At 43.3% G+C, this 27,608-nt stretch overlaps 1 protein-coding gene across 1 annotated transcript; it reads right to left on the bottom strand.

Annotated features, from left to right (window-relative positions):
- Positions 1 to 539: 539 nt before the first annotated feature.
- rnf144ab (ring finger protein 144ab) lies at positions 540 to 15,900 on the bottom strand. Its single transcript, XM_078289926.1, has 8 exons — positions 15,860 to 15,900; positions 5,563 to 5,716; positions 4,892 to 4,996; positions 4,083 to 4,143; positions 3,517 to 3,736; positions 2,855 to 2,981; positions 1,693 to 1,782; positions 540 to 753 (listed from the first exon to the last, which is right to left on the bottom strand). The coding sequence occupies exons 2-8, from the start codon at positions 5,695 to 5,697 to the stop codon at positions 622 to 624; spliced, it is 870 nt and encodes a 289-aa protein (XP_078146052.1). The 5' UTR covers positions 5,698 to 5,716; positions 15,860 to 15,900; the 3' UTR covers positions 540 to 621.
- Between the last annotated feature and the right edge of the window lie 11,708 nt (positions 15,901 to 27,608).

The following is a 27,608-nucleotide window of genomic DNA, read 5'->3' as shown; positions in this document are numbered from 1 at the left end:
AAATTCTGCCAATGGTGAAGATTGTAGTTTTAGTTCTACAATCATTTCTCAGAGGCAGAGTTGCTCTGGAAGAAATAATCTGATTGGTTGAGTTAAACCTCGGTGGGCGAGGAAAGTGGGGAAAGTGTCAATATTGAAAACAAGACGATCAAGAAGATTCAAGAAACAAGTTGAGTTGCACTGGAGACAAGGGAAATGATCTCACCTCATTGGCAGAATTTTTTTCATTTTTTTCAGAAAAATAAGATTTTAAGTCAATACTACATTAAATGATTTGTTAAGATGGAGATGTTTTGCAGTGGGAGGCAGAGGGACTCTGTGTCTGATGAGACGTTTTCTGTCCAAATTCCTCTGCTGGGAGCTTTGGTTTGTTCCTCAGCTTCAACCTCCAGTCCGTCCTGACCCGCCTCGACCCCGAGCGTCACAGTCCGACACCAGATGTCGTTGCCGGGACGACGCCACGCCACGCCTCCCGCCCGACCCAAGACCCGTCCGGGTAGGCGGCGCCGGGTTTCAAATGCCATTCAAACAGCGAAGCGACGGACCCAAAAAGTCAAAAATGCCCACGGGCAACATGCCGTGACGTTGACGACAAGTCGCCGTTGCCGTGGGTTACGGTCGCTAGGTGGGCAGCGGGTCGTCGTCCCGTTTGCTGCACTTACACTTGCAGCAGAGGACGAAGGGCGTGGCGAGGAGGAGGAGGGGCGAGGCGACGAGGAGGAGCAGACCGAAGCCTGCGAAGATCCCAACGACCTGCAGGACAAACAAACACACACACACACACACACACACACACACACACCAGTTAAATGACTAAAACAGTTCATATTTTGTATTCTGTGCTCCTGAGTGACGGTTCAGTACAGATCCAGCAGGAGGCAGCAGAGACTCAGTCATGCTGGTCAACTGTAAGGCTGCATGGTCCCAAGTCAGTCTCAAGTCTCAAGTCTAAATGTAGAACAGCAAGTCAAGTCAGAACAAATCAAGAGTCCAGTATCAATTTAATATCTTAAAGAAAACTAAATATCTAGGACTTTTCAATGCAATATGGTTTTAATAGGATAAAAACTTGGGAAGAGCATCATGAGTTTGATTTCTATAATCAGTTTCAACTTCAATAAATTCAATCATTCCATACAAACTGTCATCTTTACCTCTGGTTCAAACCAAAGAAAACCAGCTGGAGGTTTGATCTCAGCTTTAAACTCTCTGACCTCAGTGACTTCAGTCTTTGCCTTCAGCTTGACGGGACGATTAAATGGATTTTTAAGTGCTGACTGCAGAGGAAACTGGGCGGACGGGCCGATACATATTTGACACGAACATGAAATATGAATTAGGCGTTACGGGTGACGGAGTTCAAGGCTTTGGAAAGATCCTTCCTGCAGGTTTCTTTGGTGACTTTCTCCTCACTCAGAAAAACCTGAAGTAGAACCTGAAATAGAGCGGCTTTCTTTTCAAACCAGAAACTTGAGACTTGAGTTTCTGGTTCGTCAGTATATTGTATTTTTATTGCATTTTTATTATTTCTAAGAGATACTGCTGCCCTGGGCATTTTATTTCATTTGATTTATTGTATCCTTTTACATTGCTATTTAATATACGGTATGTCCCTTTTCCTTTGCCTGTTTGCACCATTTGGGGGGTCAGATGACAATAAAGTTGAATTGAATTGAATTGAACTGTCGGTACCTGAGTCCGGTGCCAGATGACCGAGGCTCTGGAGTGACCCAACTTGTTCCTGCAGGGACCTTTATCATAATGGATGAGGAGGAAATCATCCTGAGGAGAGAGAGAGAGATGAGAGGAGAGGAGAGGAGGAAGAGGAGAGGAGAGGAGAGGAGAGAGGGGGAGAGGAGAGGAGGAAGAGGAGACAGGAGAGGAGAGGAGAGGAGAGATGAGAGGAGAGGAGGAAGAGGAGACAGGAGAGGAGAGGAGAGGAGAGGAGGAAGAGGAGAGGAGAGGAGGAAGAGGAGAGGAGAAGAGGAAGAGGAGAGGAGAGGAGAGAGGAGAGGAGATGAGAGGAGGAAGAGGAGAGGAGAGAGGGGGAGAGGAGAGGAGGAAGAGGAGAGGAGAGGAAGAGGAGAGGAGAAGAGGAAGAGGAGAGGAGAGGAGAGAGGAGAGGAGAGGAGATGAGAGGAGGAAGAGGAGAGGAGAGGAGAGGAGATGAGAGGAGGAAGAGGAGAGGAGAGGAGAGGAGAGGAGGAAGAAGATGAGGGAGGAGGAGAGGGAGGAAGAAGATGAGGGAGGAGGAGAGGGAGGAAAGGAGGTACGATAGAAAGGAGTAGAGGAGCTAAGATGAAAAGGAGAAGAAGAAGGAAAGAAAAAGATCGAGAGGAAGGAGGAGAGAAGGAGAGGAAGCAGGAGAGGAGGCAGACTCACATCCAGAGACTAGGCAGAACCAGCAGAAAGGAGGTGAGGAGGGAGGAGAGAAGGAAAGAAGGAAAGGAAGCAGGAGAGGAGGCAGACTCAGACTCACGTCCAGAGACTCCAGGCAGAACCAGCAGAAAGGAGGAGAGGAGAGAAGGAAAGAAGGAAAGGAAGCAGGAGAGGAGGCAGACTCAGACTCACGTCCAGAGACTCCAGGCAGAACCAGCAGAAAGGAGGAGAGGAGAGAAGGAAAGAAGGAAAGGAAGCAGGAGAGGAGGCAGACTCAGACTCACGTCCAGAGACTCCAGGCAGAACCAGCAGAAAGGAGGAGAGGAGAGAAGGAGAGAAGGAAAGAAGGAAAGGAAGCAGGAGAGGAGGCAGACTCAGACTCACGTCCAGAGACTCCAGGCAGAACCAGCAGAAAGGAGGTGAGGAGGGAGGAGAGAAGGAAAGGAAGCAGGAGAGGAGGCAGACTCAGACTCACGTCCAGAGACTCCAGGCAGAACCAGCAGAAAGCGTGTTTGCAGTTCTTGCACATCATCTGAGCGCAGCCTTCATCCCTCTGGATGAAAACCTGACACTTAGGACAGCGCTTGATGGGAGACGCTTCACTGAGAGAGAGAGAGAGAGAGAGAGAGAGAGAGAGAGAGAGAGAGAGAGAGAGATATATTATGATTTTATGATCAAATCAAGGGCTTTCAAAAAAGTAAATAATGTAAATTAAAGTAAATAATGTAAATTGTATTATAACTACATATTACAACTAATCTTGCAATTTTTTGTGCATTTTTTGTGATATTCAATATTCAGTCAGACAGAAAACTGCTGAAAAAACTTGAAAAATCCCTGAAAGGTTTTGTTTTGAATTCCGATTCATTTTGTTCTGCTAAACTACATCTGTAAATATTGTTTGCATGTATAAACTTGCTTTCACTTGTGTACATTTTATATGAATTCTCATTAATATCAATGAATAGTTTGGCAACACCAAGTATCATATATCTGATGAGCTTGATGAGTCTGGATCCAAACTAAACTCCCTGGAAGCTCCTCATTTCTGCAGAATTGTAACTTCAGCAGCTGAACAGAAGATGTTTGACTGGACTGACTCGTCTCCCAGTGTTTTGTGTCCCGGTCCGGTCCTACCTGTTCCCCGGCGGGCGCTCCGGGTCCCGGTCCCGGTCCCGGTCCCGGTCCCGGCAGGCGCGGCCCGGGTGCCAGGCGGCCCGGCAGAGCGAGCAGAAGTCCAGCCTGCAGAGCGGACAGCGGGCCGGCTGGGAGCCGGGCGGCTCGGCCTCCGGCAGCCGACACACCGCCTGGCAGGAGGAGGAGGGACACCAGGTCCGACACGGGTCCAGCAGAACCTCTGAGGAGGAGGAGGAGGAGGAGGAGGAGGAGGAGGAGCAGGAGCAGGAGGAGGAGGAGGAGGAGGAGGAGGAGGAGGAGGAAACACAGGAACTATATCATCCACTGAGAGCTAGAGGACAGTTCAACACTGTGTCTCTGCTTTAGCTCTCATAAAGCACAGGATCTTTTTTGGCTCTTTATAGTCAAGCACTAAATACTTTATTACATATTTAAACAATGCATAAACATCTGTAAATATAAAGAAAAATGCACCAGAGAACTGAATGACTGAAAAACATAAAATATGTTCTGTATGAATGTGTATGAAAATGTGAAAATAAACACAACCTCAGTGCTGCTCTCACCTCTCTCAAACTGCAGCCTCTTGTATCTCTGCAGGCTTTCTGCTGCCACCATGCACTCAATCTGCAGGGGGGGGGGGACTTAAGTCATTCACTCTTAAATATTATTTTTATTAAAGCAAGTGAAAAATTCACAAGTATCAATATATTGTCACTGGAAAATTCCCAAAACAAGCTGATTTGCATTGGAAACAAGTGGAATTATCAATTTTCTCCCCACTGGCAGATTTTTTCACTAAAAAACAAGATTTGAAGACTGAATACTGGATTAAATTCAGTAAAATGTTGGGCAATGTTTTGCAGTGTAGGAGTGTCGGTCAGCAGCTGCTGAAAAAGTAATAATGACGTAATAAAAGTGAAAAGGCCCGTTCCATTGAAAAACTAAATTCTCCAGCTTTCTGGCGTGAATGAATATTGAAAATGCAGGTTTGTGATATTTTAAATAAACACCAAAACCTCGGTTTGCTCATCAGTTTAGAACTGGGTTTAAGTCTTGATGAAACCAGTTTTAACTGGGAAAATTAAGCCAAAGATTACTTTGTCTTGCACTTGTCTTGAATTTAAAGTCAAACATGGATCTTTAATTATTCCACTGTAATATATATTTATACATATCTGTAATGCCATATATTGAAATAGGCCAGCTCACTCCACTCAAGCGAATGTCTTTTGTTTTGGTAAAAAGTTGAATTGTACTGAAACAAGCAAAATTCACTAAAAATCAGATTCAGACTGAATACAAGCCTGACTCAATGCTAAAATCAAGCTTATTTTTTTATGTGACGGTGATAGTTTGGTTGTGCAGTACGGACCTCGTCCTCCTGCAGGCGTCCCTGTTTGGGACAGGCGGAGTCGGGGCAGCTGACGTTGGGCTCCAGCCCGTCTCTGATCAGCAGCTCCACATACTGCTTCAGGCACTGCAGGGGAAATGAAACTGAAGTCAGAAACACAGGACCGACATCTGAGTCACAAACAACCTGTTCCTCCAACATGGCTGACGCTCTTCTGCAGGTCATAGATCAGTTCTCCACTGGCAGCGATGTTAAGAAGCAACTTTCTGTCTCCTCCGACTCTGATCTCTACCCTGCTGAGACGAAGAGGAAGAACTTCAGCCATGTTGGTGAAAAATGTTTCAGACCAACAGCCTCAATCCACTGAATCCAATAAATTCACTGTCATTCATCACTGAAACTTCCAAACCTTCTGACTATTCTGACTGAATATTATTAATCATCATATGTGATAAATTACTAGCCGTCAGTCACCAAGCGATCAGCTGAGCGGGAACGTTGGTCCTGATGCTGCATGATGGGATTTTATTTGGTTTCAAAGTAAGTCTCTGGTATGTTCAGCTCGATCTTTACGCTCCAAAACATCCCAACATTATTGAAAAGACAATTTTAAGCAAACGGCGATAAGTTGCACATTGCAACTTTAAATCCATTTGTTTGCTGAAACATCTGATATCCTTCTGTCTACTGACCTGAGTGCAGAAGATGCACTGGCACTGGCTGAGGGTGGTCATCTCCTCCGGGGGAAACTCTCCGAGGCACAGCTTACAGGACAGCAGGGGGTCAAGGGTCAAGTCCCAGGCGGGCCGGTACCGGGCCGCCGTCATCCCGTCCGGCACGAGGGACCTGGAGACACGAGCACACACGAAAAACACACGACAGTTAACTCTGAACCAGGGACACACCGACAGACTGACGATTCATTCTAGAAAACAAGGCTAAAATTTTCTTGAAAGTGAAACACAATGAAGTTAAAATAATTCCACTTGTTTCCAATGCAAAATCAACTTATTTCAAGAATCTTCTGGAATCGAGTGTCAGATATTGTCACAAAATTCTTGAAAGTGAAGCTGCTTTGGAAACGAGTGAAATTATCTCACTCCTCTTTCTGTTCATGACTTATTAAAGGCAGTTTTCCATCTTTCTGTGTGTGTCTGGGGCGTTCGGGGCTGCTGGGAATGAGCAGAGCAGAGATATGACAGTCGTTTCATATCATTTGAATATGATGAGGCAGATTTGACTGCAGGCAGAGTTCATGCAAACTGGTTCCTTATCAGAGAGAAGAGCTCCAACACTGTCTGTTATTACGTGGAGAGTCTGACTGTTCTGAGCTGCCAACAGTCAAATCAGACCTGATTACTATTCAAATGAGTTAAAACGTTACACAGCAGGTTGTGGGTTGCAGCGCCAAATCTACAGCCTGAGGTTATATTACACTGCAAAGTCATTTATTCTTTTATTGAGTCCTAAAATCTGAATTTTCTTAAAATAAGTGACAAAATCAGCCAGTGTTGTTAGATAATTTCTCTTGTTTTCCAATGCAAATCAACTTGTTTGAAGAATTTAGTAGAATCAAGGGTCATTTCCTTGACAGCAGTGCAGTGATCTGCCTTATTCTGACTGGTTTCAACAGACTGACACTCTGTTCTAGAAAACTCCTGAAACAAGTGAAGCTGCATTGGAGACAAGTGGAGTTATCTCTCCTCACTGCAGAATGTTTCTCTTGGGTTAACAACAAGAAGATGTGAGGCTGAATATGAGACTAGATGACTCGTTAAGATGGAGGGTTTTTGCAGTGTATGATGTGACTGTTTTACACTGCAAAATCATCCATCAAGTCAATTGCTCCATATTGCAGAGGTAAAATGTCCATAGGACTTTTATTGCATTGAAAAGTCCTAGATATTTAGTTTTCTTTAAGATATTAAATTGATACTGGACTGACTTGACTTGCTGTTCTACATTTAGACTTGAGACTTGACATTAATGACATGGACTTGACTTGGACTTGACTTGGTAATCTAGACTTGAGATTTAACGCCTCAGGATTTGAGACTGACTTGAGAAAAGTTGACTTGGTCACAACTCTGTAACACGTATCAAAAAACAGAATGCATCACATAAAATAGAAGACACAGCACATTACATGGAAAATAAGTCAGATAAAATGAATAAAAAGAAGAAAAGACAAATTAAAATAAATGCCAAAATGAGTTCATTAGAGATTTAAAGCAGCAGACTGTCTGTATTCTGCAGCTCAGTGTGAAAGTGAAGCAGGTTGGAGTTCAGCAGCCAAACTGATCCTGGATCAATAAAGGTGAGAGAGAAATGGACGGTGTGTTTAACTGAAGCTGCAGCTCTTCACCTCGGCTCCTCCAGGCAGAAAACACAATACTGGATTATATAACATACAACTTACATAAGCGCTTTTTATAATCCGTCTCGTCGAAGCCAAGAAAACCCCGTCCCTGTTCTTCCTCACCTGCTGTTGGAGATGTTGGCTTCTGTGCATCAGCTTTCTACAGAAGCCCATTAAGGACATGTATTCATACAGTTTATTTACGCCATTTTCCCATGATAACGAGTTAATTTTCGAGTTTTTATTCACGCCTCCTGGTGCAGCATGAGGTCACCATTAAAGATACTCTGTTTTCCAGGAAGGAAAAGGAATGGGATTTTGGTATAAAAATACAAGAAAACACAAATTTGATGGCAATTATTGTGAAATAGGTGTATATTATGACATGGAAAATTAGCAAACAAGGTGAAAAAGTCATTTTTAATTTCCATTGTCACCTTAAAAATGTCCCACTTTCACTTGAGATCATGGACATCAAAGCGTTTCAACCCTCGTGTCCACAACACGAAATCAGCATCTCAGAGTTCGTGCAAATTCACAAAATCCTGTGAGACTGTTGGAGCAGAAGAAAAGAGGCTTGTGGCTGGAAGGTCACCGGTTTGAATCCCTGGACCGGCAGGGACAGTGAAAGAGTATCACTCTTCTGTTACGGAGCTCTGGAGTTCACCGGTGTCAAGAAACGTCTTCCAACAACTGAAAACTTCACTGGAGAGAGGTAAAGTGAGTTTTTTGTGAAGAGCTAATCTGTGATTCAGGCTTCAGAAAGAGTCTTTTCTCCTCAACAGACAGAAAAGTTCAGCTACAGTTTGGGGGAAGCGAACCGCTGCCTGGGTCTCTGTCTCTGGTTCTGTAACACGAGCGCCGGGCTTACGTAACCGGACAGAACAGAACTGCTGGTATTTCACCTGAGAAGGGCAGATGAGGCAAGATGTCTGCAGGTAAAAAGACATTATGATCTCCAATAACCAGGAATCCAACAGTATTAATACATCTGTCTGCTTGTCTGGACAGCAAGCGGGGTTAGAGCCAGGAACTGAACTGAACTGGGAATGCATGGTGAACTCCAGTTCAGCTCCTAGAGTTGGAATTAGAATGTCACCCAGCTCTAAGGAAACAGAATTTAAATTCTGTTTTCTGAATTTGTATGGAATGATTGAATTTATTGAAGTTGAATATTATAGAAATCAAACTCATGATGCTCTTACCAAGTTTTTATCCTATTAAAACCATATTGCATTGAAAAGTCCTAGATATTTAGTTTTCTTTAAGATATTAAATTGATACTGGACTCTTGATTTGTTCTGACTTGACTTGCTGTTCTACATTTAGACTTGAGACTTGACATTAATGACATGGACTTGACTTGGACTTGACTTGGTAATCTACATTTAAACTTGGGACTTGACTTGTGACTTGTGCCTCAAGTTGACTTGCTCACACCTCTGCAACAAGAGGAATTCTTGCTTATGTATTGCACTTGAAGAATAAAGTCATTGTAATGCTGTTATATCATAATTTTCCTCTCAGTGCTGAAACCAGAACAAACCCCGGCAGGGAGCGGCAGCAGGAAAGGAAGACTGGCTTTCTTTCCTTCCTTGGACCGTAGCCCAGCAAAAAAAAAAACAGATTTGGGCTCTTGGAAAGCACAAAGCCTGCTGGGTCCTGAACCAAGCTGGAGGACAGGAAGTCGCGACCGCATCCACAGGAAATGCCAGCCCAGGACTTCCTGTCGCTGGCAGACTTCAGCTGCAGCCTCCAGCGTGCTGGAGCCTGCTCTCTCTTTTTCTTTCTTTTGCTCCTTCAACACGCAAAGTGACACGATCTGCATGATATCTGGAGATGAGACTACAGAAGAAGAAATAGATACGACTGCAGCAAACTGTAGTTTTAGATCAGAAATAATCTGATTGGTTGAGTTAAACCTCATGGGTGGAGCTAAAGAACCACAGTTTTTCTGGCTAAGTAACATTAGACTGAAGCTCAGTGAAAAAGACAAGAGGTAAGAGAGGAGGAAGCTAATATTATGAAGCCTAGCACTCTGCTGCTAACTGAAACAATCCAATCTATCATACTGAGTTATCTAGGTTAGCTAGATAACTTAGTATGGATAGAACTTAGTGAACTTAGTATTAGTGAACTTTGAACTTAGTATTCAAGTTCAAACTAGCCATAGCAGCCTATAGCTATCCAGGTTAGCTAGTTAGCTAGCTGCTGACCTTCAACATCAGGATGACATGAATATGAAGGCACTGCCATTTATATGCATTTGTATCTTCACTGGAGTTCAGTTTTTGAAATTAAAGACAGCTAAAAAAAACTGTTCTTTGGCTCTGCCCATTAAGGTTTAACTCAACCAATGAAATTGGCCCCAACAAATGTGTCCAAAGCTCGACATGTGTCCAAAACTCAATGTGTCCAAACCCAACGTGTCCAAAATTCAACGTGTCCAAACTCAACATGTCCAAAATTCAACGTGTCCAAACCCAACATGTGTCCAAAACTCAACGAGTCCAAACCCAACATGTGTCCAAAATTCAACGTGTCCAAACCCAACATGTGTCCAAAACTCAACATGTGTCCAAAACTCAACATGTCCAAAACTCAACATGTGTCCAAAACTCAACATGTCCAAAACTCAACATGTGTCCAAAACTCAACATGTCCAAAACTCAACGTGTCCAAAACTCAACATGTCCAAAATTCAACGTGTCCAAAACTCAACATGTGTCCAAAACTCAACATGTCCAAAACTCAACGTGTCTAAAACTCAACATGTGTCCAAAACTCAACATGTGTCCAAAACTCAACATGTCCAAAACTCAACATGTCCAAAACGGAACGTGTCCAGAACTCAACATGTGTCCAAAACTCAACATGTGTCCAAACTCAACATGTGTCCAAAACTCAACATGTCCAAAACTCAACATGTCCAAAACTCAACATGTGTCCAAAACTCAACATGTCCAAAACGGAACGTGTCCAGAACTCAACATGTGTCCAAAACTCAACATGTGTCCAAACTCAACATGTGTCCAAAACTCAACATGTCCAAAACTCAACATGTGTCCAAAACTCAACATGTCCAAAACGGAACGTGTCCAGAACTCAACATGTGTCCAAAATTCAACATGTGTCCAAAACTCAACATGTGTCCAAACTCAACATGTGTCCAAAACTCAACATGTCCAAAACTCAACATGTGTCCAAAACTCAACATGTCCAAAACTCAACATGTCCAAAATTCAATGTGTCCAAAACTCAACATGTGTCCAAAACTCAACATGTCCAAAATGGAACGTGTCCAGAACTCAACATGTGTCCAAAATTCAACATGTGTCCAAAACTCAACATGTGTCCAAAACTCAACATGTGTCCAAAACTCAACATGTCCAAAATGGAACGTGTCCAGAACTCAACATGTGTCCAAAATTCGACATGTGTCCAAAACTCAACATGTGTCCAAAACTCAACATGTGTCCAAACTCAACATGTGTCCAAAACTCAACGTGTCCAAAACCCGACATGTGTCCAAAACTTAAGATGTGTCCAAAACTCAACATGTGTCCAAAACTCAACATGTCCAAAACTCAACGTGTCCAAAACCCAACTGGATGGATTTTTACTGAGAAATCGTGCTTAGTGCAGCTTTCAGTCAAGTTTCCTGGATGAATAAAGAAAACAAAATCCTGTCTACAGATCAAACTCAGGTCAGTCAGTCCTGTGTTGGATCAGTGAATGACATCATGCACTAAACTGTCAATCAACACCTGGACAGATCAGATGAATGGGCAGCATCAACAGATTTGTGTCAATCATTATCATTATCATAATGTATATGGTGTAAATCATTTGTTTTCAACGTTCTCCAATGCTGAACAATCCTCCAACTTGCTGTTACACCCAAACACATCGCTGCTATCACCTCAGTTTTTAAGTGAAATTGATTTCTTGACCCTGCAAACATTTCATCAGGATCTGGAGTCAAAGTGTCACGGCTGAGAGGAGTTTTCCCTACATTTCTTCACGTCTAAAACAGCAGACAAAACTCACTAACCCTCCACAGTAAACCTGCAGTGTAACAGCTTGGAAACACTGACGACTATTTTAGGAAACAGTCACACAAACAGATTTAATCCTCTTCAAACTCCTGAGTTCACATTTTAAACACAAAGTGAAGCAGAGTGTGGAAGACAAATAAACCCAGGAATAACCAAGAGTCGGCGGTTCAATTCCCATTAGGCCACACACACACTCATAATAATCCTAATAATAAAAAAAATTGAATTATATAGCACTTAACTACATAAAAGAGAGTTTACAAAGAGTTTTATTAAAAGGCTTTAAAAACAAAAATAGAGAAATACGTGTATAAAGTTTAAAGGAAAACACGTCCACACAGCAGATTCTGTCTTTTAATTTTTTTTTTTCTATAAGTTTTCTATTAACTCTTTCTATAATGATATATCATCATGTATGGGTGTCTGTGAGGGAGATGGCATGAAACAATGTATATATTATTATTTATTTTAATTAATTTGTAAAAACACTTGTCAGCCTTAAAAATAATAATAATAATGATGAAAAGTGCCTCTAAAAATTTATAAAAATAAGTTACAATATTATAATTATTATTATTGTCATTTATCAATTTGTAAAAACGCATTTCAGCCTTAATAATAATAAATAACCAACAATAATACTGGTGAAAAGTCCCTCTACATATCAATAAAAAGAAATTACATTATTCTTTTTTTTTTTTTTAAGTTACAAAGTGCTGTACGGGAAACTCCTACAATCTGTAACACAGTCAACGCATCTCCAATATTAAAATTTCAATGTTTACCAATTAGATGAAATCAGAATCTGCAGATCAAAGCGTCACTCACCCCTGGACCATGACTGGAGCTGACCTGGGACCAGCAGACAGCAGGAAACACTGTGGCCTCTGATGCTGAACTCACTGACTGACTGACACTAGCAGCCTGTCATGTAGAGTTCTGCTGTCTGAAGTCTACAGAGCTTCATGCAGAGGAAACTGTTTTCTACCAGACTGACAGAGAAAACAGTCAGTGAGGCTGTTAATCTACCTGACCAGAGGGGGCGGAGCCTGTGGAGTGTGTGTGTGTGTGTGTGTGTAGAGAGAGAGAGAGAGTGTGTGTGTGTGAGAGAGCTGGCAAGCACCAGGTCTGTTCCAGACCCAGAGAGGGAACTCTCTTTCTCTCTCTCTCTCTCTCTCTCTCTCTCTCTCTCACACACACACACACACACACCATATCTTTCATAAAAACAAAGAGAACTGATTTATTGATTGCCTAATTGAAGAAAGAAAGGTCTCTCTCTCTCTCTCTCTCCTTCTCTGTGTATTTCAGTCTGTAGAGCAGGTCTCATTTTGGATCTGTGTGGCAGATCTACTGCAGTATATTATACACTATATTAACTATATTAATTATGATCTGAACTCAACAAATACAAACCAGCCTCAATATTTTCTGTTTTCACAGGAACACAATAATCTGTCAGACTGAGATCTGGAGCGATGCTGGACTTTGATTCAACTGATCTGGATCCAGTCCAGACAGTCTGATATGATGCAGCTTGATTGATTACAGATTTATTGATCAATACTACACTGGTTGTCTGTGGGAAGAACTGAAACTGAACTGATTCTAATGAGACATTTTGATCAGATTCCACACAAGTACGATCAATATGTGTTAGTATTATTCTGTTGGGTTTCAGTGGAGAGTTTTAGTCTCCCATGATGCTTTTAATGCTGTTTTCCACCCTGACAAGAAGAAAACACTAAATTCTTGTGATTTTTAAAAACGTTTTGGCATGAAATTGTCCAATTCAAAGCTACTGAATATCGGCGGAACATATCGACTTCAATCTAACAGTTTTTCTGTCATTTATCTGAATCCTTTACTTTCCAGCTGACCCCAGATCAGCCGGTCTGAGCCAGAGGAAGCAGAAGCTGAAGCTCTTCTGTGTTTGACTGCAGGTTTTCTCCTCAGGTCAGTCTGGGTCGGAGGAAAGCTTCGTCTGGACGTTAAAATCCTCAAATCCCACACACACACTTGGCCGTCACTGCGGCTCACACTGGGCCGGCGGGTCTCAACCTGAGGCCCGGGGCCCACCAGGCAGTCAGTTATCTTTAGTGGCTGTGAGATTTATCTACCAGATCCACACAGATTTCCCTTTTTTCTGTCTGCTGGCCTCAGCGGCTGCTAAATCCCACAACTCTCCAGACACTTTCACTGTTTTAGCAGAAAACAAGATGTGTAGAACAGAAGAGGACTCACATGATGACCAGCTGTCTTCCAGCCACAGCTAATATTTACCAGCGTTTGGTTGGTGGCTGACGTTCATTTTGAACTCTATCATGTTTTTGAATCTAGCTGATGAATGCCTTCCTCCTGTAAAATACTAACCTAGGCTCCTTCCAGTAAATAAATAAATAAAATAGCAAGAAAAGGGAAAATAGAAATCATCATTTGGGTCAAAGTAAAGGAGAAAACCTGAGCTGCAACAACAAGCACGGCTAATCAAGGGCTAATTAAGAACTAAGCCGAAAAAAATGTCTGTGCCACGATGCCAACTGTGCCGACCGGTCTGCCAGGCGGCCAGGCGGCCGGTGAACCACATCCACTCTGCCGCCGCACACCGCTCGCCGGCGGGTCAGAACAGGAAGCTTTAACCTCTTGAAGGAAACAGAGAGTGCTTGGCAGATTGTCCAGTCGGTCAACAAGAGTTCACTGTGTTGAGTGAAAGTAGGCCAGCAGCATGATTATTACCTTTCAGTAATAGAAAGTTGTTGAATATACAGCTGATGTAGTCAGGTTTATGTCTGGAACTATTTCAGGTGAGAAACCTCGTATTCCTCCGCTGTGCAGTGATTTTTAGCTGTAAACAGTCTCCCATCACCACCACCTTCAGTAACTATGGAAACAGGGAAAGTAGTCCCTGCTAGTTCAAAACAGAACATTTTTATATTATATTTTGTGTTACTTTTTACCAATCTCCTACACAAAACTGCCAGACTTGGCCACACATAATTTAAAATTACTTTGCATTTAGCTTTAGCTGCTACAAGTTCTCATTTTCTTACTTTTGAGATAATGCTAGAGGCTGCTATCACTCAACACAGTGTATGCTAAAGTGTTAGCATGGAGCTACTATCACTCAACATAGTGTATGCTAAAGTGTTAGCATAGAGCTACTATCACTCAACACAGTGTATGCTAAAGTGTTAGCATGGAGCTACTATCACTCAACATAGTGTATGCTAAAGTGTTAGCATAGAGCTACTATCACTCAACACAGTGTATGCTAAAGTGTTAGCATGGAGCTACTATCACTCAACACAGTGTATGCTAAAGTGTTAGCATGGAGCTACTATCACTCAACATAGTGTATGCTAAAGTGTTAGCATAGAGCTACTATCACTCAACATAGTGTATGCTAAAGTGTTAGCATAGAGCTACTATCACTCAACACAGTGTATGCTAAAGTGTTAGCATGGAGCTACTATCACTCAACACAGTGTATGCTAAAGTGTTAGCATGGAGCTACTATCACTCAACACAGTGTATGCTAAAGGGTTAGCATGGAGTTACTATCACTCAACATATTGTATGCTAGCATGGAGCTAATGATCTACTGGAACACATGGATGATTTTGGTGTCTGTGTTTTCATCACTTAAACAGCTAAATTGACCAATGGGATGATCTAGTAAAACTTGGTGTATTTCTTGATGATGATGAGTAAAGAAAACAAAATGAAAAACACTTTATATCTTTTCTCCTCCAGCATCACTGAGCGACCGACCTGCAGCCGGAGGTAAACACTCAGCTGAGGTTTCCAGGTTTTTGGGCAGAACAGTTTCTGTGGCAACACTCGTGTGCGGAGGTTTTCTGAGACCGGTTCACCAGTCTGGCTCCAGTATCAGGTCAGTGAGTCACAGGTCGCTGCATCACGTGTCCCTCCACACTGAACACATTCACTTGGATCATAATAAGAACCTTTATGGAGGAAATGGAGCAACATTTCATAATAATCTATAATAATCCTAGGAACTCACAGTGTGTGTGTGGTACTTGATGGTAAAAAGAGCAGATTTATGATTTAACCAAATTAAATTTAAAAAAAAAAGGATTATTATACAGCTGTTTACCACCTTTATAAACAGTCAGAAACCTTTGTGGTGAATTTTAATTAGTATACAGAGTAGTAGGCTAAGTAGTAACAAAATGTTGTAATGTTTATGAAAAGGTCTTCTTTCTGAAGATAAAACTGATTTTTGTTTGTTGGTGTGAATCAAGTTATATCTTATCATCACTGATTTGAGGTCAGTTTACCTCTATATCACTGGGTGTGATGAAGATGGAGATGGAGATGGAGGGGGGGGGGGGTTGTCTCGTCTGGTTGGGTTGGGTGTTCCCTAAATTTAACCGGATTATGTTAATCGGATTATCTGGGCGGGTGAATGAGAATTGACAAGTGGACGCGCAGAGATAATCTGTTTGGCAGGAAAACTCTCCTGTCTGTCTGCTGGGCGCGCGCGCGCACACACACACACACACACACACACACACACACACACACACACACACACACACAGGCTCTTACCGCGGCTGCAGGCTGAGGCTCGGCTGTCTGCAGGAGGAAACTCCCCGGCTCTTCATCCAGAAGCTCCCCGGCGCTGCGCCTTTACGCACGGCGGCGGCTCCTCCGGCCCGCCGGGCGGAGAGAGGGAACCGGCGGCGGCAGAGCGTGCGGAGTGTGTCCGGTCTGGGGTGAAGTCTCCCGGGCTGCAGGAGCCGGACCGCCGCCCTGCAGGGTTTAATCTGCCGTGGATTCACTCCGCTGCTGGAGAGACGCCATTAGTGTCCGGAGAGCCGAGGAGGATGAGCAGCTCTGCTCTGGGAGAGGAAGAGGATCTGCGGCTGCAGCGCCCCCTGCTGGCCGCCTGCTGCCTTCAGGGGCTGTGGGAAATCTCGCGGTTATGACACTACACACATTTTTTTTTATTATTATTAATTACAAGGAAATTGTACAAAACAATGTATGGAAAGAGTAAAGCAAAACACAATAAAATATTAACCAACAGTAGCGGATTTTCAGCTATAACAAATGAACAAGAAAATGAAAACAAGAAATAACTATAGCCTACACATGATGTGTTGGAAATCCTTTATAAGTGTAGAAAGTAAAGAAGCCTTTGTCTTGAACAGCAGTTGGTGTTCAGGCATCACTTTTCTCTTTATGATACAGAACAAAGTGAGAAATATGTAAGCTACAGTTTGCAGCTGTACAAAAAGTATACTGTTAATTTAATTGAAGCTAAAGGTTATTGAATACATTTTAAATAATTTACCTTCAACTACCTTTAAGAAATGTTTTTATCTTTAATATATCATCGAATCTCACCCAGTGGTGGCAGCATTGTAAAACAACTCCAACTGAATTTTCCAATATCAGCCATTAAATGTTCAAACCGTCCTGTTCCCACAACACCAACAGACCACAATATATCTGCATAATATACACTGTATGTGAATGTGTTAAAACTGGTTACCTCCGCCAAGGAGGTTATGTTTTCGGTGCCGTTTGTTTGTTTGTTTGTTTGTTTGTTTGTCTGTTAGCAGGATTACGGAAAAACTACTGGCCCGATTTTCATGAAACTTCGTGGAAGGGTGTAGCATGGGCCAAGGAAGAACCCGTTACATTTTGGAGCGGATCCGGATCCGACTCACGAACAAGCAATAACAGCACGAACCTTGGCGGAGGTCTGCGCTCTCCCAGTGCCCTTCCAGTTCAGCATGTTTTCATTATCTTCTCTTGAACTGGCCAATCAGTGAAGGTTTTATACTTGTTTTACTTGAAGAGCAGCTCCTCTTTCATTCAGTTTTACATGTTTTATTTTATTCTTTGATATCAGTTGTCATAGCATATAGGCTACATTTTTTCTTTCCCATTTTTACTCTTTGGTTAACTTCTAGTTTTCATGCATGTACAGTACAACTTTTGCTAATAAATTCATGAAAACATTTATTACCTGCCTGATGCGGATTTCATCTTCAATCTGCCGCTGCAGCAGATTCATTCTCTTCTGATTGAGACACAAAAATACTTTCCTAACAGGGCTGATTTTGTTTTTATTTCCCACCAAAAACACTTGGATGTGTGACGCGTCTTACTGACAACCTCTCATGTTAGAAGGAGGATTTCCCAGCAGACCCTGAACGCAGCGTTGCGCTCTCTGGAGCTGCTTTACTGAACTCTACCGCCCCCTGCCGGCTGAGCTGCTCCTGAACACAGCTTAGATTCTCTAATGATAATATAATAAACTTTATTTATACAGCACTTTTCAAAATAAATGTTACAAAGTGTTTTCCATAGAATAAAGAAAATACAACAGATAGAGCAAATAAAATATTACATTTAAATAAAACAATTAAAGCAATTGACTAAACAAAATAAATCAACAGTTAAATGCAGAGTCATCAGAATGAGTTTCAGCAGCGTGTTAAAATGAAAAAAAAAAAAAAAAAGTGGAGAGCTGACAGGTTTTATTCCCCAGAAGACAGAGCTGAGAGAGTTTCCCCTCAGGCAGGACACACACACACACACACACACACACACACACACACACACACACACACACACACACACACTCGTCCTTCAACCCCACATGCTTTGAAACGAAATACCTGCATGAGAAAAGCCTGACAGCTCGTTGGTCTCAGCTCAGTGTGAAACAGGAAGTTTCATTTCTAAAACACAACAGACTCCTACTGAGAGAAAATGATCCCTGAAGAGCAAACGATGAGTTTCTCTTGTTTCTGTTTCTGAGCCTTAATCAGCAGTTTTAAATGTTCAGTGAGAAATTTCAGGTCGTTTTTTTTCTCCAAAATGTGATTTGTTGTATTGATATGGAGGTTTGGAGCCTGAAGGACGTCACGGGTGTTTTGGGTAAAAATTAGATTTATATATTATACCCAAAACTGCTGTTAGTGTTGTGTATTTTTGGGTTATTCTACATCGCATTTTTTAATGTGTGTATGTAGTTTTGTAGCCTATCTTTTTATTTGTTAATTTTTCTTTTCTCACATACGGAAATATGTTGATTCTTGTGCTGTTATTGATACTGTATGCTGAAAAATCATAAAGTGTGAAAAAAATGAGATCTACTCAAGTAAAAACTCTTCTGTTTAGTGTCACTATATCTTTATGTGTGTGTGTATGTGATGACATATCCATTATTACAAGACATTGATCAGAGTTGATCAAAGTTCGCGCCACTGTTTTCTTTTGTCTCCAAGCTCTCTCATGCTGCGTTCACAGACCAGGAACAGATCGGGAGGTTACAGTATTTCCAAGTTAGATAACTGTGAAAAAGATGATGTGGTATCAGAGGTGTGACCAAGGCAACTTTGCTCCAATCCCAAGTCAGTCTCAAGTCTTGAGGCACAAGTCTCAAGTCAAGTCCCAAGTCTAAATATAGATTACCAAGTCAAGACAAAACTAAATTGCCATGTTTTAGTTCCTAAATTGAACCGTTAGTCGACCTGCAGCTGAAAATGTCCAATTCATATTTTTGTCACAGAATCCAGTTCATGATGGAGGAACGGCATTTTCACAGAATTTGTCTCCACAGCAGGTAAATCTGTTTCAGAGTTCCTGCTCAGTTCATCACTGTTTCATTTAAGAAAAATCAGATTTCATGACGAAATGATTGTTCAGGAGGAAATCTTTGGTTCAGAGTGAAGGTTTGGGTTTCAGGTTGGTCGTTCCTCTGGATATTTCTCTCTGTGATCTCTGTGTGAACACACACACACATAAACATACAGACAAACATGCAAACAAAATGTCACAATCTCTTTCTCTCTCAAACACACCTTCAATTCAATGAAAAAGAAACAGTTTGACTTAGGCCTACCGTTAGAATCTAAAAAGCGTCGGCCAGTCTAGATGCAGTTCATTAGCTCCAGGCGCTGCAAAGGATTGGGGGAATAACATGGAGACTGTGCTGTCAGGTGTCCAGTCATCAGCGGAGTTGGACACTGGTTTGATTCACGCAGCATCTCCATCTGATGGTAAGCTCAGACTTTAGGCTATATAGCTAATAATATTGTAGGTTTTGACTGTAGCCGTTGTTGACAGGAGCTTTCTTCCTGCGGTGTCCAAACTCATCACAGCCTTCCAGCTCAGTATGATGCGCTCGCTCTGTGGCGGAGCGAGTGCACGTATGATAATTATCTGATCGCTGCTGAGGGGTCTGAAGGTTTATCAGGTGTGGCTTTAACAATGTGGTCAAGGCAGAACCTCTATCACCTAGAGACAAACTAGTTAGTCTTGAGACTCTGGTTAATTTAACTTCCATTCAGTCCAATATGCGCCGTGCGTCTCCAGCAGCACCTGCTCGAGATGCACGGCACCCTGCTGTTCTGCAGAACCGAGTCGCGGCTCCTCCTGGACAGCTGGAAACCACATGTAGGAGGTTTAGGTTGGTGTCACAAATTAATTTAATGTTTATGGTGTGTTATTGTTTGCGATTTAAATAGGGAAATGTGTTTGGACATGGTGCTTTGATGCGCACATCTATTGCTCCTGTGGTAAGATAAGATAGAACTTTATTGATCAATAAATAATAGGCTATAATAATATAATATATGTATGATAATATATATACGATACTAATTAATCACTTTAATCACTCATGTTTCCAATTGAATAGAATTGAATTTGTTTATATCGGCCTATAGCTTTGATAATATGGTTATTATCACTAGGCTTACAAATGGCCTGAAACACATTTTGTTGTTGATATGAGGTCTGGAACTGCTTTAATAGATTTCCCTTAAAGAATAAGGCATTCTAAGTAGAAACCACTTCATGCGTAATGCCCCCATGCATGTTTCCAAACGTAGATTTTGATCGTACCAAAGAACAAATTCAGATAAGAAAAAAAATGATGAATGCCGAAATGTTCGTGGACACGTTCGTAAGTACACTTTAAGATCAAATCTGATCGTATGCACGGTTCGTGAATGAGGCCCATTGTCACTCTGCCATATTTTCAGCCCTCGCTTGAAGAATATTATGGAACGTAGACAGATCAGTGGTGAAGTCCAAGCAAGCCTGCTGCAGATGCAGGAGACTATGAGGAGACAGTCTCGGTCAGACACAAACAGTGACAGGAAGGACAGGATTATTGTGGCTTTGATCAATAATGCTACAAAGTCTCAAGCCCACATAAAGCTGTACCAAGGACTGCTTCCAGAGTTGCGTGCATATGTCAAACTCTACCAGAGTGAGAAACCAACTGTACACACTCCACAAAGAGATGTTTGACCTTACAAGAAAGTTCATAGCTTTCTTTGTTAGAGCTGACGAGATTCCTGAATGTCGTGCTTCTGAGCCGCTGAGGCTGGACCTTGATGATGGAAATCTACAGGTGGGCAGTAAGCAGCTCTTCCTTGGGCCTGAGTGTCAGACATTCATGAGAACGATACAAAATGACACTGAACATCATCACTGGATAAAATAATTCTTAACCAATGTAAGGGATGGCTACAAGGCTGCTGCAAAGTACCTTGTAGAAAAACTTCCTCTCAGGAACCAGAATCTGGTACACTTGTCCATGCTTGATCCTGAAATGCAGAAGTCGCCAGCAATGATCAGAGGAATTTAAGGTCTGGGAGAGGCACTTCCAAATGTTGTTGATGAGCAAGAGAGAGGGAAACTATCTCGAGAGCTAAGACAGTATTGTGTGGACACAGATGTAGCGGACATGCTAACAAGGTACAACAGGAGGCATGTACAAGAATCGACAGCGATTGATGGGCAAAAATTTTCAATCTGAAGGATGGAAATCAACCCAAATATCCAGTCTTGTCAAAATTAGTGAAGGCCCTGCTGAGCATTTTTTCTGGGCCACTAGTGGAGGGGTCATTTAACATTATGGATGACATCATCGAAAAGGACAGAACAGCTATGACAGTGGAGAACTATGCGGCTGTGTCAATGATCAAATATAATCTAAGAGCAAAAGGCCAGACTAGTCTAGAGATGCAGGTCACACCAGAAATGAGGCGCAACTGCAGCCAGAGCTCATACAGCACCTACACAAGCTTTCTTGAAAAGAAAAGGGAAAGAGAAGAAGAAAAGAAAAGGGTCTGCCTAACAGAGGCAGTAGAATGTAAAGCTGTGGCTGGGTCCATCTCCAACGTCTGATATTTCCACAGCCGATTCCACACCTGGAACTTCCAGATCTGCCACAGGCCCCCCTGCTGGAAGGCCCTCATCAGGTCCCTCTACTGGCGAGTCATCCTCACTGCCCTCAGCTGGAAGGCCCTCATCAGGTCCCTCTACTGGCGAGTCATCCTCACTGCCCTCAGCTGGAAGGCCCTCATCAGGTCCCTCTACTGGCAAGTCATCCTCACTGCCCTCAGCTCGAAGGCCCTCAACAGGTCCCTCTACTAGCAAGTCATCCTCACTGCCTTCAGCTGGAAGGCCCTCAGCAGGTCCCTCTACTGGCAAGTCATCCTCACTGCCCTCAGCTCGAAGGCCCTCAGCAGGTCCCTCTATTAGCAAGTCATCCTCACTGCCCTCAGTTGGAAGGCCCTCATCAGGTCCCTCTACCGGCAAGTCATCCTCACTGCCCTCAGCTGGAAGGCCCTCATCAGGTCCCTCTACCGGCAAGTCATCCTCACTGCCCTCAGCTGGAAGGCCCTCATCAGGTCCCTCTACCGGCAAGTCATCCTCACTGCCCTCAGCTGGAAGGCCCTCATCAGGTCCCTCTACCGGCAAGTCATCCTCACTGCCCTCAGCTGGAAGGCCCTCATCAGGTCCCTCTACCGGCAAGTCATCCTCACTGCCCTCAGCTGGAAGGCCCTCATCAGGTCCCTCTACCGGCAAGTCATCCTCACTGCCCTCAGCTGGAAGGCCCTCATCAGGTCCCTCTACCGGCAAGTCATCCTCACTGCCCTCAGCTGGAAGGCCCTCATCAGGTCCCTCTACCGGCAAGTCATCCTCACTGCCCTCAGCTGGAAGGCCCTCATCAGGTCCCTCTACCGGCAAGTCATCCTCACTGCCCTCAACTGGAAGGCCCTCATCAGGTCCCTCTACCGGCAAGTCATCCTCACTGCCCTCAGCTGGAAGGCCCTCATCAGGACCCTCTACCGGCAAGTCATCCTCACTGCCTTCAGCTGGAAGGCCCTCAGCAGGTCCCTCTACTAGCAAGTCATCCTCACTGCCCTCAGCTGGAAGGCCCTCAGCAGGTCCCTCTACTAGCAAGTCATCCTCACTGCCCTCAGCTGGAAGGCCCTCAGCAGGTCCCTCTACTAGCAAGTCATCCTCACTGCCCTCTGCTGGCAAATCAAGAGGTCCATCCAAAAGGAAGTCTTCCTCGGCACCCTCTGCTGCTGCTGCTGCTTCAACAGCTACACCTGGACAAGTAATAAGCAAACAAGGGAAAAAGAGACCCTCACAATCTAAAGCAAATGCAACCCTCCATAAATGGTTCAGAAGTACAGACAAGCAGTAACAAAGTGTAATTAATCTGAAAGATTGTCAGTGTGCAGTTGGAATAAGAGACAGTGTGCAGTCATATTTTATTTTACTATTATTTACTATATTTTTAATATTTATTTTACTATTTTATTTTTATTATATTTTTCATGCATAAATTGGTGCCTTTGCCAGGGATAAAAATCATGGCCAGAATGCACCAAATTGCACCATTTAAAAAAAAATATTTCAAGAAAAACTGGATTGTGAACAGATGGAATTATTTCATCCCATTGGCAGATTTTTTTTTCATGTTTTCAAGGCTGAACCTGAGAGAAAATTACTACGAGTTCTGTCATTCTCACTGTTTTCAGTTGCCAACAGTTTTCCACCGGTTTGTTTTGTATTTGCTCTAAACTGTGAAGAAGATAATAAAAGCTAAAAGGTGAATGCAATCCAACGTTCCTTTAACCATTAAAGATATTTTAAGTACTTTCTACACCTCTCAGCCCCTTTAGAACAGAAACGTATGTAGCAAAAGTATTTTTGCCTTACTATATACACTCTGAGTAAGCAATTAAAGGAACTGATTAGGATTGTATGCTGACTTTATAATCTATTCTTTTGAAATAACCTCTGAATTATAGTTGTAGGTATTCGGCACTATCTGGTGGGCCTGTTTCCCACAGAATCCTTGAAGAGATTTTTATAGCATTTTATACAGTCATAAAAGGCAGTGTCACTGTGTGCAGTGGCATCAAATATTACCCCAGGCCTTCCACTTATAATGTATGCATCATAAAGACAGAACTACTGAGCGTCAAAGACAATGAAGGACAGAACGGTTCCCTGATACTTTACATCAGTTCCTTGTTGGACAATATTTTCAACATCCAGCAGGTGGTGCTGTATGATAAGTGATGAAAGGAGGCTTAGACTGAGCACACACTCATTCATCACCACGCGATAATACTACATAGACTATTTGTGCCAAATTATGATTTTAAATAATTCATATATTTTTAAGACTGCTAATTAGAAACTCAATAATAGCCAGATGCTAATTTAGGCCTACACTTTGATGTATTGCACATGTGGGATGCAAACACAAGCTTCGCCGTACAACCTGGACACCAGTAAAAAAAGTTCAGTCAAAAATTTTTGGCTGGTTTTTCTCACCAGCACCCATGTGAACTCTACCTCAGCTACATCGGCAGTTATTTTTCATTTCATGTCCATTAGAGATCTAAATGGATCTCTAATGCGCCTGATGTCACATCACATCATGTCTGTAGTGTGGAGATGTGCAGACAGCAGACCAGCAGCACTGAACTCAATCCACAAAATGAAACTTATCATTCCACCATTTGCTGAACTCGCCTGTGTTAGTAACGGGGTTTGTAAACAGTAACCTGATAACACGTCTTCTGCTGCCCTTCAGACGTTAACGGTAGGTAACGTATAGCCCACCTTGTGGTATTTAACTAAAGTTAGTGGAATTATTTAACCAATAACCGTGTCGCAGTGCTTCAGTGCGTTGTACGGAACACACACGCTGTGGGTCTGTACAGGATCTGTGCTTGTTCTAGTTCATTTAACTTCTTTTAGCGTAAACCCAAAAAAGCATGAATGTGAGAGAAGACTGGTTAGCAGACCACGATCAGTATCTGAACCTTCTGTTGACGATCTAAACAGGGAGGAACCAGATGAAACAGGATTTTTCCACCGGTGTTTGATGTTGCTTCGACCTGTTTCAGTGGGTGAAGATGGGATATTTTCATTCATACATGAATTGATGTAAACAATGAGAGTATATTGCAGCTAATCATAAGCTAGTACTGTTGCAAGGAGCTTATTCTCCATTTACAAATGCTGCTCATTGAGGTGTGCACCAGGGTCGGGGTGAATTCATGAATGAACTCATCCATTCCATCGTGAAGTTGTGAATTATTTCGATAGTGAAATTCCATGGTTTTTTGTTTTTTCTTACCACACATCTGAGATTACATGTACTGTTAAATATTATCAATACTGAATATCATAAGATATTAAAGGAACCTTTCAGGTGGTATTTGATGCAGAACATGTAATGGTAATCCATACATTCTGACTGAATGTGTTTGATTTGCTGTAGAATAAGCTTCACTTTCACGGCCGCCACGGAATTTACTGCTGTTTTACTTTATGATGAAGCAACACTTTTATCAAAACATACTACTGCAACCGTTACTAACCAGGAGAAGGCGAGCACAGGATGAGCTTCAGCCTGCCACAGCTGCCACTTATAAAAATATTTCTAACAACCTTTGTCACAGACTTTGTTCCGGTCGATGCTATCGGTTATTTCACTCTCAGAAGAGGAGAGCGAGCACAGGAAAGTTCAAACAACTATCGACCCAACGCTCTGTCCAGCTGTCTTCAGTGCAATGCCACTTAAAATTCTCTACAGAAATAAAACTATACAGGTAGTACATTTTTTTAAAGATATCGGTGGTGATATCCTTTTTTTTTAAAGATATTTTACACTTCATTGATAGAGACAGTGTTAGAGAGAGAGAGAGAAGGCAATGCAGCAAATGAATGCGGGCCAGATTCGAACCCGGGTCGCTGCGGGAAGGACTGAGCCTTATGGTACGTGCTCTACTCGCCACCGGGGTGCCCCAGTGATATCTTTTATTAGGGGAAAATAGAAGGGGGGTGTTGGAGAGTGCAAATAGGTGTTAAGGTGTCTTCAGGGGTGGGGGGTTGGAAATTAGTGTTGGTGTGTGTTCAGAGATGGAGGGTTGGAAATGGGTGTGTCCTGGTTCTCGTCCTTGCCCTTCCCGGGTTCTCTGCTTCGAGCCTGATGCCCAGATTATTGATCCTCAAGATGCTCTCGCTGTGAAGCATTTTCAGCTTCACTAGTTGTGGGCAGAGAGCCTCATTGTCCACTTTAGGGGCCTTGAGCTTACTGGCTAGCTCTTCATTGCTCGCGGCTTTTTCTCTGGCCTTTTCTGGGAGGTCCTGCAGTCCTTTGTGGTGGGCGTCGCCCTCTGCCTCACAGGCCTTGAGTATGTTCTGCTTCTCTGCTTTGACCTCCTCCAGTTCTTTACGGAGTTCCTTGTTCTCCTCCTTGTAGGCCTCGAGTTTGCTCTGCGTCTCGCTGCCGGAGGAACGCTCACTGCAGAGGAATGCTTTGACCTCCTCCAGTTTTTTACAGAGTTCCTTGTTCTCCTCCTTGCAGGCCTCGAGTTTGCTCTTCGTCTCGCTGCCGGAGGAACGCTCACTGCAGAGGAATGCTTTGACCCTCTCCAGTTCTTTACGGAGTTCCTTGTTCTCCTCCTTGCAGGCCTCGAGTTTGCTCTTCGTCTCGCTGCCGGAGGAACGCTCACTGCAGAGGAATGCTTTGACCCTCTCCAGTTCTTTACGGAGTTCCTTGTTCTCCTCCTTGCAGGCCTCGAGTTTGCTCTTCGTCTCGCTGCCGGAGGAACGCTCACTGCAGAAGAATGCTTTGACCCTCTCCAGTTCTTTACGGAGTTCCTTGTTCTCCTCCTTGCAGGCCTCAAGTTTGCTCTTCGTCTCGCTGCCGGAGGAACGCTCACTGCAGAAGAATGCTTTGACCCTCTCCAGTTCTTTACGGAGTTCCTTGTTCTCCTCCTTGCAGGCCTCGAGTTTGCTCTGCGTCTTGCTGCTGGAGGAACGCTCACTGCAGAAGAATGCTTTGACCTCCTCCAGCTCTTTACGGAGTTCCTTGTTATCCTCCTTGCAGGCCTCGAGTTTGCTCCTCGTCTCGCTGCTGAAGACACGCTCACTGTGGATGAATAGTTTGACGTTCTCCAGGTCTGTACGGTATGCAGTGTTCTCCTCCTTGCAGGCCTTGAGTTTGCTTTCCGTCTCGCTGCAGGAGGAACGCTTTTTGCAGAGGGATGCTTTGACCTCCTCCAGTTCCTTACAGAGGTTCTTATTCTCCTCCTTGCCCTTCTTCTTTGCTGCCTCAAGCTGTTGGTTGCGCAAGCCTTTTTCTCTGAGCTTTTCTTTGAGGGCGTTGAGTTCACGCTGCTGCAGCAAGTACGATTCTTTGAGCTTCTCCATTTCTTTACGGAGGTTCTTCAACTTCTCCTTGTTGGCATCAAGCTGGGCCTGCTCCGGCATCCCCAAGGCCTGCTCTTCATGCGAGTCCATTAGCTCCTCATAGTCATTGGTCTTCCCCTTTTTCAGGAGCTTTTTTCTTAGCCCCTCCATGTCTTGGTCTCTAAAAGTGATAAAAAAAGTCTGTAATAACAGACTGGCTATAATAGAGACCTGTCTATAATCGTAGTCTATCTGTGACAGTCTAGCACCGTTCACTAATACTCTCTCAGCTCCTCTTCAACTAAACGTCTTCTGCAGTGTCTTGTCAGCACCACGCACCTCAGTCTGCTGCAACTGGCTATTTTATTGCAGAGTTCCAAAGATTCCCCGCCCACATTGTGACGTCACTGACGAGTGACGTCACAATGGATTCGCCCAGCCCTGTGACTGGCTGTCTTTTCGCCGGGAGTAGCGAATCAGGAATAGAAAAACTTCAAGCAGCATTAAAGCCGGGGTTAACAAGAAAATGAATTAATCATGCCGCCTCAAAAGTGTCCGGCTGGGTTTTCAGAAGAGAAAAGAAAGAAAGGAAAGAGAGGATGAGGAAAGGGAGAGCGAGAGAGACAGTTTTCACCACGAGAGGTGCGTCTACACTCTGTTAGCTTCATGTCAGACTCTAGCTAACGTCGTAACAACGTCATGAATTTTAGCTGTGAAAAGACAAAACGTCCCGGCGGATTCACTCCCCGTGTGACGGGACTTTAGTTTGCATGCTAGAGAGTTTCCTCTGTGATTAACTGCGTCTCTCTGCGGT

Source organism: Centroberyx gerrardi, chromosome 18, assembly GCF_048128805.1.
Source record: "Centroberyx gerrardi isolate f3 chromosome 18, fCenGer3.hap1.cur.20231027, whole genome shotgun sequence".
NCBI classification, from domain to species: Eukaryota; Metazoa; Chordata; class Actinopteri; order Beryciformes; family Berycidae; genus Centroberyx; species Centroberyx gerrardi.
Note: the sequence above shows the minus strand (reverse complement) of the source record. Positions and strands in the feature narration are given on the sequence as shown.

Bases quoted from the DNA above. Each gene is read 5' to 3' on its own strand.
- rnf144ab (XM_078289926.1), bottom strand. From the start codon at position 5,697: ATGACGGCGGCCCGGTACCGGCCCGCCTGGGACTTGACCCTTGACCCC. The intron at 4,997-5,562 runs GTCAGTAGACAG...TTTCCCCTGCAG, and splicing joins AGTGCATCTTCTGCACTCAG to TGCCTGAAGCAGTATGTGGA. The intron at 2,982-3,516 runs GTAGGACCGGAC...TCTCTCTCTCAG, and splicing joins GAGCGCCCGCCGGGGAACAG to TGAAGCGTCTCCCATCAAGC.